General features: G+C 42.4%; 1 protein-coding gene across 49 annotated transcripts in view; it reads left to right on the forward strand.

Annotated features, from left to right (window-relative positions):
* The first annotated feature begins 1,826 nt into the window (after positions 1–1,826).
* Positions 1,827–14,184, forward strand: part of LOC144694882 (calcium/calmodulin-dependent protein kinase type II subunit beta-like) — a 248,380-nt gene continuing 236,022 nt past the window's right edge. For 36 of the 49 annotated variants that reach the window (XM_078565546.1, XM_078565562.1, XM_078565579.1 and 33 more), the window contains exons 1-2: positions 1,827–1,998; positions 2,260–2,354. In XM_078565546.1, coding sequence (XP_078421672.1) covers positions 1,934–1,998; positions 2,260–2,354 — 160 coding nt within the window. In that variant the 5' untranslated portion in view covers positions 1,827–1,933. The remainder of the gene's footprint in view (positions 1,999–2,259; positions 2,355–14,184) is intronic. The other 13 variants (XM_078565582.1, XM_078565585.1, XM_078565584.1 and 10 more) reach the window with 2 other exon arrangements.

The raw sequence follows: 14,184 nt of genomic DNA on the forward strand, positions 1-14,184 counted from the left end.
TGCACCTTGTGATATATGTGTAAAAGTTGAATCTGATTGTACTTATGTGATGGTGATTTTGAAATGGTTTGGAATGTTCTGCCAGATATTTTATGAATAAAGTATATTTTTCAAAAAAAAAAGCATGCTTGAATAAAGGCTTTTTACTTACTTGAACCTCTCAGACTTCAAAGTCGCTGTTTTTCTCCACAACATGAACAAATATGCAACTTTATTTGAAAAATTACCTAACTTCTCTTTCTGTGACTGTCAAATTTTATTTGATAACACTCTTGGGATGTTTAATTACGTTAAGTGTTGGTGTTGTGCTTCAGCCTGAAGAACATGGACAAAATAGACTGTTAGGCCTGGTTGGAACAAGGGAATGGGGAACCCTGAAGAATAGGGAGACAGAGAGCTGGAGACCAGTGACAAGAATAGGATTTTCACAGCCATGGTGCAGTGGTAACACTCTTGTCTCTGAGGCAAGATGTTGTGGAGTCAAACCTCATTCTGGAGGCTTTATTTTATAGCCTAGGCCAACACTACTCTGAGAATGCCAGACGTGCTGTTGTTCAGGTGAAATGTTGAAGAGGCACTGTATGCTCTGTCAGGTGGATGTAACAGATCTCATGGCGCTATCTCAAAAAAGAGCCAGGGGAATTTTACTGATAACTTGGTTAATATTCATCCACTAAGCAAAATCACTAAAACAGCTTGGTCATTTATATCCTTGCTGTCTGTGGGATCTTGCCATGCTCGCTTTACACTTATGGGGTTCCTCCGATCCCATGCGGGACAATGGGCATTCACTTTACAACAGAGACTTAAAATTCAAAAGTATTTTCATTAATTGTGAAGCACGAGGAACATACATACCTAAGATGGGAATGGTGCTATGTAAATACAAGTTGTTGAAATTTGTCCAGTGAATTGTTTGTTGATGCCTCAGTCTGAAAACCTTCGTTGGATTTAATGCTTTGGTCTGGATCAGCAATGTGAGCAGAGTTGCTGCAGTCTGAGTGGCATATCCAATTTACCATTGCATCGGCACTGTTCAATTATAAAACTGAGACAATTTTTTTTTCAAGCTTCTCGCAGTTTCAGCTCGATTGTTTTGAACAAAAGTTAGGCCAAATTTCAAAAGCGTTATTCAGGTAACGTTTGGAATCAGTGACTTCAACAAATGGCTGTGCGTGTAAATAAGGTAAAAGGACGACACATACACATTGCCTCTTTTTGATAAAAGCAAAAAACTGCGGATGCTGGAAATCCAAAACAAAAACAAAAATAGCTGGAAAAACTCAGCAGGTCTGACAGCATCTGCGGAGAGGAGCACGGTTAACGTTTCGAGTCCGGATGACTCTTCAACAGAACTAAAGAAATATAGAAAAGAGGTGAAATATAAGCTGGTCAGCCCCTTTTTGAGTTTGCTGAACTTAATAAAACTGAGAGCTTCTTTCCCTAAACAATTTCTCCAAGTTTGGGTTTTGAAGCAAACTGTTTTAAATTATCACAGCGAAGAGAAGAATCTGCTTGGATGGAGTGCTGGCAACCAGAGACACCGAGTGACCCCCTGAGTGTGTGTGTGTGTGTTTGTGCTTTTGCAGCCTTTCCTATTTCTTGTTACAAGGTTGAGGGACTTCCTCTAATGATCACCTATCCTATACTGCAGTGAGAAAAATACAACCGATTTCATTTACTGACAGCATTGCAAGAGAGGCGACGAATCTTCCCAAACCTGGAGGGGGTGTGGGGGAGAACATTGAGAGCAATGCCACAATCTTCCGGTCATCTGCCGGGCTCCGGACTGTCAATCAGACGAACCCGCCCCGTTTCTCCTCCCCTCTCACTTGCTAGCTATCTCGCGAGAGGCGGCGGGCGGTGCTGTCGATAACCCGGCGCCCGGTAGCAAGCGCTGGCTCCCTCCCTTGCAATCTCCAATTTTTCCAACATGGCCTCGACTGGAACGTGTACCCGATTCAGCGATGAATACCAGCTTTATGAGGAGCTCGGCAAGTAAGTGATACAAGCCTCCTTCCTCCCCCTGTTGCCCGCCTTCCTCTTTTTTGCCTCCCCCCCCCCTCCTCCTCCTCTTCTACCCCAGTCCCCTCCACCTCTCTTTTTCAGCAGTCTGAGGGAAACCTCCACTACCCGCCCCCCCCTCCCCCAGCAGAATGAGGGGAAAAAAAATCGCAACATTTACGATCCTTTTAATGGGTATAAAATGAATCCTTGCTGTGCTACATTGTGTTTTTTCTCTATTCTCTCTCTGTCCAGAGGCGCTTTCTCCATCGTCCGCAGATGTGTGAAACTGTCAACAGGGCAAGAATATGCAGCGAAAATCATTAACACCAAAAAGCTTTCTGCTAGAGGTGGGTTGAATGCTTTTATTATTCCCCCCCTGCCCCCATACATAGTGTTTTGTGAGGGGGCTGTGGGCAGTAGTGGTGAGGAGCAGCTGTCAAACCTGCAACCCACCCATTTCAGCAGGTTCGAAAGCAGGTGACAGCGACGCTGAAATTCAACCTTTATATTTTGAATCTGTCGGGATTTGATTTTGCTGATAAAATACTCGTCAGAAATGCTCCCCACCCCCTTTCCCCCCAGGTTTTGTTTTTCTTGCCCGTTCGCCATTCAGTCATACCTTGTTTTTTTGTTTTAAATTAAAAGTGATACATTTTGGGTTCTTTATATCCTTCGTGTTTTATTCTGCAACTTGAATTTCTCGCACCGTTACCCGCACGCAGGGCGTTGGAAAAACCTTGGGGGGGGTGGGAGAGAAAAGACGGTGTCAATCTCTTGTGTACAACTTGTTACAGTATCAGTGGGACACACGGTGGCCTCTGGCTGGAGCTGTTTTGCTGCAGGCTGGATGCAGTATTTGCTTTTTTTGCTTTTCTCCTCTGACGAATGCAATTTCAACACTGGGTATGCTTTCCATATATAAAAATAGCCGGGTGGACCGTTTCAGCAGCAGGAAACCTTTTTCTTCACGCACGTGAAAAACGCAGGGTGCTTTTCTCGTCGTCTTCAAAATATGTAATTGAAAGTACGTTGGTTCTTGGTGCAGGAAGAGCGGTGGTGGCGGCGGTGCTGGGAGATGAGACAGTGCTCGTTAATCAACGAGCATTTAAAAAAAAACCCACTGGCCTCAAATCGCGCAAATTGTGAAGGGTGGGAAGCGGGGATCAGTTTTGAAATAAGCTACGACCCCTGCTTATTCAGCTACGACCCCTTTCTCGCTGCTGGCATAGCAGATGGAATTGTGCAGTTCATTTCCATGGATCTCTTGTGTTGAGCGTGACAGTGCAGTCTCCTGGAACCAGCCCTGGCTGAGATCCGCTTCCATATAATAAAAGATGTGACTGTCGGTTTCTTGTATTCTTTGCGATGAATTTCAAGATGTCAACGTTAGCAGTGGTTTTTTTGAAGAACATTTGTTGTTGTGTAAATTGAACTTTTTTTAAAAAAAAGACCTCATTCTTGTTTGAAGCTTACGAATGAATCCTACCCTTTTGCTTACATGCCTCACTTCATGCCCTTTGCCAGTGCACCGTCCACAGCGGAAACGTGCCCTGCTGTCAGGGCCCAAACTGGGTTGCTGAGGTGTGGAAAAGTAGCATTTTGTTTTGAGTATCTTTTTTTTTGCCATTTTTGTTTTTGCTCGCTACGCCAGAGATGGAGAGGGGGCACAGAGAGGGAGGGGGAAGGGTGCAGACCTCCACCCTACCCCCTCATACTGCAATACTGCAATCAGCAACACAAATTCAGTGCAGAATGGGACTTGCCATCTAATCAAATGAAGTACACTGAACGGTTCCATTAGATCAAACAATTAAAAAAAAAGTAGAAAGAGCTGGAATCCACAGCAGGTCAGTCTGGATTTGCAGAGATATTACAAGATATTAAGTTTTTGGCTTATACCAGGACGTGGATTGTTCAAGACGTTGCGAATCCCACTTTTCAGCTGCTTCATTTCTGCAAAGATGCTGACTGACCTACTGTGTGTTTGTTGGTTCATCTTCCTGGTGTGGGTTAAGTTTATTCTGGTGTGGGAATGGTGAGGGCAGTTTCTCTGGTGAGGCAATGGGAGAACACGAGGGGTCATGGGGTGGGAGGCTTGACAGAATCAAACATGTGGTTGAGCACTTATGCTTCAAGGAGCTTTTAAAAGGCAAGCAAGGTGATTGGTCAGGAGGGTTCCAAATGTGTGGGTTGCCATGGGTCAGGATATGAGAGGGGCAGGTCAGAAGATTCAGGTTTGCAATTGTGGCTCCAGATATCCCAAAGAGGGTATTGTTCTCTCTGTACCCATGAATAGCAGATACCCACCCCCACCCCCCTTCCCTACACAAGGTACATACTTGTTATGTACGCTGCTTCCTCACAATGCCTGCATTCTGTGCAAGTGAGATACCATTTTTGTGCAGTTTACACTTTATCTTTAAGTATGAGGGAGCAACATGCTGTGTCCAACTTGCATGTCAGACCAGTTCCAATCTCAGTGGTCACAGGCCTTGATGCTAATGTACTTGGCGTGTTGGCAAATTTTGTCATCACTTTCTGTGGATCATTGAAGTGTAATCTAGTTGGGTACAGTTAAAATCAAACATATCCACAACTCTGCAAGGATCTGCATAAGTTCCCTTTCTCCAATTATCCAACATCTTAATGGAATCAAAGGCCTGGACTCTTGTCAAATTAATTGAATTCCACCAGAGTCGTAGCTCTGCAATGACTCCACTGTCCCCGAGGTAGTGAAGCGCAAAGTGATTGCTCACTATTTAGGGTGGAGGGGAGAGACAATGACTGGATAGGGTTCAGCCCCTCTGGTTAATAATTTGCTTGTAGTCACTGTCTGAGCTGCACTACTTGGGTGTGGTGTTGGAGGGCAGCTGGAACCATGGGACCTCCAATCAAGACTCTGGGTGCAGGTTTGGACGGGACAGTGCAGAGGAACATTTCTTGCTCAACCAATTAGGCTTCAACTAGAAGATTGTGTAATTCTGGTTGCCCCGCTTTATGAATGAGAAGTTTTACTAGAATGGCATATCTGAATATCCCAGATGGACCTCAGGCAGTGTGATATTAGAATAGGTAGGGGAGAAAAAAAAAGATTGTGTCAATGCTGGGCTGCTATCAACTGGTTGAGTTTGGTGACTACCCCATCAATGGGGAAAAGGCAGGACGTTGAAAAGAGGGGCCAGCAACTGAAAACACAAGTGGTTGTAGGATAGTTTTGCAGTTGTTATTTTAAGTGTAATTTTGCCTGTTGCAAAATGAGAATAATTATTCTATTAACCACACTAATGATATGAATAAATTGAAGCTTTTGTAAAGTTGTAACAAAATTACAGTAACTGTCATTAGTGTTGAAAATGGTTTTTTAAAAAACTGTTGGGTTTTCAATGCTGAGCAATGAGAACAGATGCAAAGCACAAGTTGAAAGCTTTTTTTTCCTTCTGTAAAGCCTCTATTCTCCATAAAGTTTAATTTGCGTCAGAGTTGGAGTTTGCCTGTAACTCACCCCATTGGTCATTTCACTAAGTCCAAGCTTAGATAGTGAGTGTTGGCATTCCCGGACCCGGTCATTCCTGTTTAGTGACATTCAGGAATGGATTTTCCTGCTTTGTCTGAGGCTGTTAGGTCGCCTGGACACTGCAGATAGTAGAGTAGAGGAGCCCACACCCTTGACAGATCTGATCTGATCTGATTTAGTTTTTTTCCTCCATGCACTCATTTTAAATGGATGGGAAGATCAAGCTGGCTTCCTCATGGAAATCATCTTGTCCCATCATAATAATCCAATATTCTCCACTCGCAGAAAACGCTTTGGACCAGCAAAGTCAGCTCCTGCTCTTTGCCTCTGCAGTACAGATCACGAGATAACGGTGAAGAGCAGCAACCTTACTTGTGCCCCCGCTCTCTCCAGTCCAGCTTCAGAACCCCAACATTTGTGCTGGTGAGATCACCTAATTCAGCACAGGTCAGGGATGAAAAACCTTGAGAGCTGCCTTGTCTATCTGCATGTGCAGTGTGCCACTTTGCTACTCAACTGCTGGTGATGTTGGGTTTGTAAAATTTATTCCAGAAAGCCAGTTGATGAAAGAAAATGGTAATTAATCTTTAGACTTTCATGTATTTACAGAGTTGCAAATTATAAGCATACACATTCTAACTCAGCAACCACAATGTCAGTCTGTGTCTATTTATAAGGATTCAAGTGAATCCCCAGTTAATACCCATCACTTGCACATAATTAAATACTAAGATACAATTATAGAGTCATTCTGATGCAGAAGGAAGCTATTCGGCCCATTGTGTCCATGCTGTCTGTCTGTAAAGCAATGCGATCAGTCTCAACCCCTTGCTTTATTGCTTTGGCCCTGCAAGTTTATTTCCCTCCAGTGGTCATCCAGTATCCTTTTGAAATCATTGATTGTCTCCTTTTATAGGCAACGAGTTCCAGATCATTGCTACACGCTATGAATCACATCTCCCTACATCTCTCTGTCTAAAACCTTAAATCTGTTTCTCCTACTCCTGGTGCAATCAGTTAGTGGGTACATTTATCGCTCTTGTTGCAACCTGTCATAATTTTGGTATGTCTCTATCAAATCTCCCCTCAATTTTGTTTGCTCCTAAGGGGAACAATCTCAGCTTCTCCAAGCTAACTTTGTTGCAAAGTGCCTTCATCCCTGGACTATTCTAGTTCCTTTGCACCCTATTAAGAACCCTCACATCCTTTCTAAAGCTCTGCATCTTTGAAGTGCTTGGATGTAAAGCTGTACAGCAGAATCTGTTAAGAACATAACAAATAGAGCAGGAGTGGACCATTTAGCCCCCTTGAGCTTGCTTCGCCATTCAATACGGTCAAGCTGACCACCTACCTCAACTCCAGTTTCCTGACTGTTCCTCATATCCCTTGGTTCCCTGACAAATCAAAAATCTGTCAATCTCAGTCTTGAATATATTCAACACTGGAACATCCAAACCCTCTGGGGCAGAGAATTACAATTATTCACGATCTTCTAATTGAAGAAACCTTTCCTTGTTTCAGCTGTAAATGATAGACCCCTAATTCTGGGGCTGTGCCCCCATGTTCTAAAATCACCAGCAAGGTGAAACAACCTCAGTGTCTGCCCTGTCAAGCCCCTTCAGAATCTTGTATGTTTCAATGAGATCATTTTCCATTCTTCTGAACTCCAGACAGGGTACACCCAATTTACTCAGTGCCTCATCATCGGACAACCCTCTCATCCCAGGAACCAATTTAGTGAACCTTTGCCGTCTCCCATGGCGTATGTTCTTCCTTAAATAATGGAGACCAAAACTGCACACAGCATTCGAGGTGTGGTCTCGCCCAAGCCCTGTACAAGTGAACAATTCTGAACCACAAATAGTGGGAAGGTAAAAACAAATTGAATATGGGTGAACAGACTCCATTTCTTAATTGATTTTGTGTTTTACAATGGACCATCCTCTAAATGTCACAACTTTAAACAGCCATCTGAGAGACGTGTTTTGGAACACGTTCCTTGCACAAAAGGTTGGCTTTTTATTGACTTTGGTTATTGCTTTCCATTCATTTCTCCTGTCATCTGACCGACTCCTGTGTTCACCTTGCACCCTCCATAAATTTCAGCTCATCTGGAACTCTGCTGCTAACTCGCACAAAGTCCCATTCACCTGTCAACCCTGTGCTTGCTGACCGAACATTGCTTCCGGTCCACGAACATTAGCTATTTGGAATATCATGTGCAGCATACTACTTAACTACAATTACCTCAAACATCTTATGCCGATGGTGTTTTGCTGCCAATTGTTGGATGAGTATACTCAGCTCTTAGAAAAAAACTGAACTTGGTTGCTGTGTTTGTAAACTACTGCCCTATCTCCCAATTTCCCTCACCTTTCAATCATGTTGTCTCCCAAATCCTAGCAATTTCTGTTTTCCAATGTCCTGTACACCCTTAGAGAATGCCACCAAAAAAACCCCAAAATAATACATAAACTCATTATTCGTTTCATTGCTGTTTTTAAAAGATTATTGACAAAGTAGTCACAGCACTTGAATGAGGAGCCTTCCTTATGTGAGATGTTATGATGTGAAAATCCATTATGTAAATGCGAGTCTCATGTTGCCATCTGAATTTAATATATTTTCTTATAAAGAATATTAAATTCCTCTCTACGCAGGACCAGGCTTCAGCAGAGTTCTTGCAATTGGGGATAATCATCTCTTTCTTTCCAGAAGAAACTTTTGAATTTTACTGATGGATGTATATTTAATAAATAGGGAGGAACATTATTATATTTATGCTTCTATAAGGCTCATTGGCCCAAACATGTTGTTCCCGAAGACGTGTAGCAGGAGCAGAAACTTTATTGAGAGTTGCCGCAGTATCCTGATAACTGTTATTTCTGATTTATTTAGATAATTTGCATTAATTTTAACCTGTAAGGAAGTAAAATGTCTCAAGGTTCTTCACAGGTGTGTTATCCAGCAAAATTAGCTAAGTAATAAACAGCAGTTGAATGCTTCTCAGCAGCTTGAGAGCAGTGAACATGCCTGAATTCAGAGCATACTGCTCAATGAAGAATCAAGGCACTTGGATCATTCAAGGAGTTTGACTACCCTTCAAATCTGTTTAATATCTTTGAGCTGAGTGCATTTTGGGTGCTGAAGTGATGCACACAATTACTCTGTGGACACAGGCTGTTTGGCCTAAGCAATCCATGTCAGAGTTTATCTTCCACGTGACACTAACACCCTTCTTCATAGTCAGCTGAAAATAGACCACTGTAAAACCCCTACCACAAGTTGTTCATGTTGAAGACTAAAAAGTTAGCTTCCCCACCCTTGAAGAGCCTTCTGAATGCAAGCATGCGCCAAAACACAGCTGCACACTGAGCTGCAAATCTTAAGAAACTGGGAGCCCAAATACTATAAATAGAATGTGGACCAAAGCAGCTGCTTGAATAATAATTCAATCTGAAGCAGGGAAATCATTAACTTTGTGAAGATCCTCTGGAGGCTGTGAGTTTTAAGGTTGATTGAAAGGCTTCAGTTAGAAGAACTCCTCATGTGAAATAAACCCTTGTACTATTTAATTTTAAAAAAAGAGGGAAAACAAGCAAACTGCCTTCCATACACATCCTCTGTCGAGACAAGGGTGGTGATGTGTAGTGCACTGTGAAGTAGGACTTGGAGTATAAAGTTCAATGGTTAGCCTGCTGTCAGGGTTCCACCACTCTCCAAACATTTGAAGCTCATAAAACCTCCAAAGGTTTTCAGCACATGCAGCACACAGTGAAGAAAGACAGACTTGCATGTCTAAAGCATCTTTCTTAGCTTTAGGACACCCCAAAGTGGTTTACGGTCCCAAGTAGGTCCTTTAGGAAGCATAGTCACTGTTGTAATGCAGGAAACGCAGCCACTTTGTGCACAGCAAGCCCCCATAAACAGCAAAGTGTGAATGCACAGACAGTCTGTTTTTAGGCGTTGACTGATGGAATAAATGTTGGTTGGGAGTAAACTCCCCTTCCATGAATTAGCGTCATGAGGTCTTGGCCTGTTCTGAGAGGATGGACGGAGGGTTTAGTTTCATGTCACATTCAAAACCGAATGCGCCCAGCAGTTCAGTACTCCCTCAATACTGTAATGAAGTGTTAGCCTAGATTGAGTGCTCAAGCTCGTGTTGTGTGACTTGAACCCACAACCTTCTGGTTCAGAGGAGTGAGCGTGATACTGAGTCACGGCTGACAGTGTATAATCTGAGCTGACCTTGCAGTGTGGGGAGGGAGGGTTACAATTGCCAGTGAGGCTCTTCTTTGGGCGGGATTATTCAACTGAGCTGCTGCCTGTCTGTTCTTGTACTTTATTCGGTGTTAATTCTCCTGTGGCACCATTCGAGGAAGAGCAGACAGTTTTCGCGGCAGTTTGGCCAATATTCCGTCTCTGGCTGATAGTATCTTTATTTATAAAAAAAAATTCACTGCCTATGATCTCGTTGTTACTTGGGTGGATGTGTGAGCATACCCTGTGCTTGCTTAACAGTCTCTGCTCTGCATGGGAAATGCTTTAACACATATCTCTGAAAGATGTGATAAGCGCCAGGTAAATTTGAGTCTCTTTTGCTAAGTATGTAGAATGTCTATAAGATGGTGCTTAGAAGTTTTTTTTAAATTCATTCATGGGATGCGGGTGTCACTGGCTAAACCGGCATTTATTGCCTATCCCTAATGGCCCTTGAGAAGGTGGTGGTGAACTGCCTTCTTGAACTGCTGCAGTCCAAGTGGTGTAGGTACATCCATAGTGCTGTTAGAGAGGGAGTTCCAGGATTTTGACCCAGTGACAGTGAAGGAATGGTGATATATTTCCAAGTCAGGATCAGGTGGTTCTGCTGTCCTTGTCCTTTGGCCCAGTGACCTCTCACTTTGACCCAGCTTTTGTAACCTGTCCCAATATCTCTGTGTTGCTTGGTGCCTAATTTTATTTAATAACACTCTGTGAAGCACCGTTGCATGTTTTACCTTAAAAGGAACAAAATAAATGAGAGTTATTTCAGAGGAGCATGTTAGTACTGAGGAATGCGATATTAACCTTTTATGTCATAACTTTATCAAGTAATTGCTTCATTCTGCATAGCTTCGGATGAAAAATAATTTTCAGCATACACAAAAGTCCTATTCATATTACCTTCAATTTCCAATTTGAAAGTGAGAAAATAATGCTTTGGAGAAAGATCACAAATGTTTGGAGCCCTAGAATATGGCACACTGTAGTTTTGGTTCTGCTGAAAACTCTCGTGTTCTATTTTGTTTTTTATATTAGTTGTGGATAGCTTAGTTCATGCCTGCATTTGTTTTATCACAAACCCTCACTGCTCCATCTCGCCATCACCCCCAACATCCCGGTTCCCACCACCACTATGTGCTTGCTAACCAGGGCTCCAAGGGTTAGATTGTGAGAAGAGATCTCACATACTAGGTTTGTGTTTGCTGGCATAAAGAAGGTTAAGGGATTTTTGGTTGAGGTCTTTTGTACTTTGTAAGGAATTGAAAGGGAAGATAGAAACTTTTTCCATAGATTGACCAGCCTAGGGCAAGGTGACATAACCTTAAAATCAGAGCCAGACCATTCAGAAGAGAAGTTAAAAACATCTCATGCAAAGGGCGGTACAGTGGAATCGTGTCCCACAAATAGCAGCAAATGCCAACTCAAGTAATAATTTTAAATCTGGGTTTGGCAGATTTGTCCAAACCGAGGCTATTAAGTAATGTGAAGTCAAGGCAGGTAGATGGAGTGGAGTTGGGGTGCAGATCAGCTGTGATCTCATTGAATGTTGCAACAGGCTTACAAGAATAAATTGCCCACTCCTGTTCCTATGTACAAGGCAATTTTTTTTCCATAATTAGTGATTGTGTTAAATAATTGGTGATTGAAAAAATGGACTGTGATTTAGATTTGAGAAGGAAGCTATTCATGCGTGAGTGGGCTAGCAAGGTTAGAATATTTATTATATTCAGAAAATAATTCGCTAGTCTTAATGGTACTTGAAACAAATAATGAGTTGCCCTAGGCTGTGGCTGCAGTATCTCCTAATGAATGGATACGAAGGAGGACAGGGATTGGTTTCCTTGCTGAGGCACTGCCTTGGGAATGGAGTGGGAAGTAAGCCTTGGAATTAGACAAAGGAAACATCTTCAAAAAAAAGTTAAGACGTGTTCAGTTTAAACTGTAATGCAAAAAACAGTGGTCCTGAAATGGTTAACATGGTTAGCGGTTTTCAGATAATTGAATCATATAGTACAGAAGGAGAAGATTCGACGCTTTATGCCTGCGCTGCCTCTTGGAAAGTTCTATCCAGTTAGTGCCACTCTTGCCCTGATCTTTCCCCATTAAATCATCCTGTGTTAGGCTGTGATTCTGCGCATTTTACAACTACCTTTTTATGGCTCTTTATCTTTCTGTGACCTACATTATCTGATTCTGTTAAGTAAGTGTTGTTTTAGAAATTTGAAGTGCATCCAAAAATGATTTAAAGCACCATAATGCTTACAATTTGAGTGAATTTTTACTGTCATTCCACATCTGATCAGCTGTGCTGCATTGTTGAATAATGAAGAGCAAAAGTAAAATACGTTAGCGCAGACAAATGTAAATTCCAACACCTTGCATTTATTTGGTGTTTTTAGTTTAGCAAAACGTCTCAAGGTGATTCACAGTGGCCTGATTTAAATAGCTGCCCTCCCCCAAAACTGTGATTGAGTGAATCGACAGGACTGGACAAATGTCATAGTCGTTACAGCACAAATGAAGACCATTTGGCACATCAAGTCTATGCCAGCTCTCTTCAGAGCAATCCAATTCACCCCATTCCCCTGCTGTATCCCTGAAGCCCTACAAGTTTTTGTCCTTGAAGTGTCCATCCAATTTCCATCTGAAATGATTTCTGGTTCCACCACCTCATGGGCAGCGAGTTCCAGGTCATTGCCAATTGCTGAATCAAGGAGTTCTCCTTCACATCCCCTCCTGCATTTTTTATCAAAAACCTTAAATCTGTGTTCCCTTGTCCTTGTACCATCAGCTAATGTGAACAGCTTTTCCTGGTCTACCTTATCTAAACCTGTCATAATCTTGTGTACCTCTGTCAAATCTCCCCTCAACTCTCTTTGCTCCAAGGAGAACAGCCCTAGCTTCTCTAACTTCCAATTTTACCTTGATATGAGGGAGTTACCAGAGCTGGAAAGAGGAAACTGTGACACCCTTGTTCAAGAAAGGATGTATGAACATTGCTAATAACTACAGGCCAATCAGTTTAATGCCAGCGATGGGCAAGGTTTCAGATACACCAAAGAAAAAAATTAATGGAGAGGTTTGAGTTCAGGAGAGCAAGCACAGATTTGTACAAGGCAGACGATGTTTGACTAATATAACTTAATTTTTTGATTAAGAGGATTTAGCAGATATTGTCTATGGATTTTTACAAAGCCTTTGACAAAGAACCATGTAAAAGGCTGGTTAACGATACTGAGGCTTATGGAATAGGAGGGTTCGTGTCAGCTTGGATAAAAAATTGATTTCAGGACAGAAAACAGGGAGACATGGTAAATGGTTGTCTTTTTAGACTGGAGGATGGTAGGCGGCAGTATTCCCCAAGGGTCAGTGCCAGGGTCACATTTTTTTGGTATTGGAATACCAAGTAAAATTTCAAAATTTACCAATGATACCTAAGTTGGAGGTGTGTTAAGTGACAAGTGAGGATGATACAAATTGATTGTAACCAATGGTTAGGCTAGATAGGCTAGCAGAATGGGTAGAGTTAATTTAACACAGACAAGTGTGAGGTGATGCATTTTGGCAAAAGGGATCAGAGGAGACTAAGTGGCACACTTCTACAGAGTATGCAGGGACCTGGGGATACATGTGCATCGATCTTGGAAGGTGGCAAGACATATTGAGAGAATAGTTAACAAAGCATAATGGGTTCTTGGGCACATGAAAAGGAAGTATTGACTGCAAAAGCAGCTCAGTTAACATGAACCTTTATAGATCGCTGATTCAGCCACAACAAGAGTATTGCGTCCAGTTCTGGTCACCACACTTTTGGAAAGATGTAAAGGTCTTTGAGAGAATGCGGAAGAGATTTACCACAACGTTCCAGGGATGAGGGAATTTAGCTACAAAATTGAAAGATTTTGGCAAGCCCTTTTGCTATCTCCACTTCGCTGAGCAACTGGGATGGAGGCAATCAGGGCCAGGTGACCTCTCCACTCTAAGCATAGGCAACCTTTCCAGCATGTCCTTCCTATCAATTTTCACTCATTACATGGTTATATGTAACTGATATTTTGATCTACAATATTTTGTGAGCACCCTCTAAACAAGATACGAAGTACTCATTTGGTGTTCTGGACTTGTCTTGTGCCGATAGAGTGGTACAGCATAGACAGTGAATGAGTCAAACTCAGAGGACTTGAAATTCCGCTTGTGTCAAAGCTATCGACTCTTCCTGTCAGCAGAATAGTGAAAGCTGGAGAACAATGCCAGTGGTAAGCTGAAATTGCCCAGCGGTTGATCTGGTTTAGCTGAACTTCTGTTGGGCAAGAAGAATAACGCTGAAATCCTTTGCAAAAGAGATGCTTCCACAACGTAGCACTTCCGCCAGGAATCCTGTGACTGCGCCGACCAATTGG

Source organism: Cetorhinus maximus, chromosome 20, assembly GCF_964194155.1.
Source record: "Cetorhinus maximus chromosome 20, sCetMax3.hap1.1, whole genome shotgun sequence".
NCBI classification, from domain to species: Eukaryota; Metazoa; Chordata; class Chondrichthyes; order Lamniformes; family Cetorhinidae; genus Cetorhinus; species Cetorhinus maximus.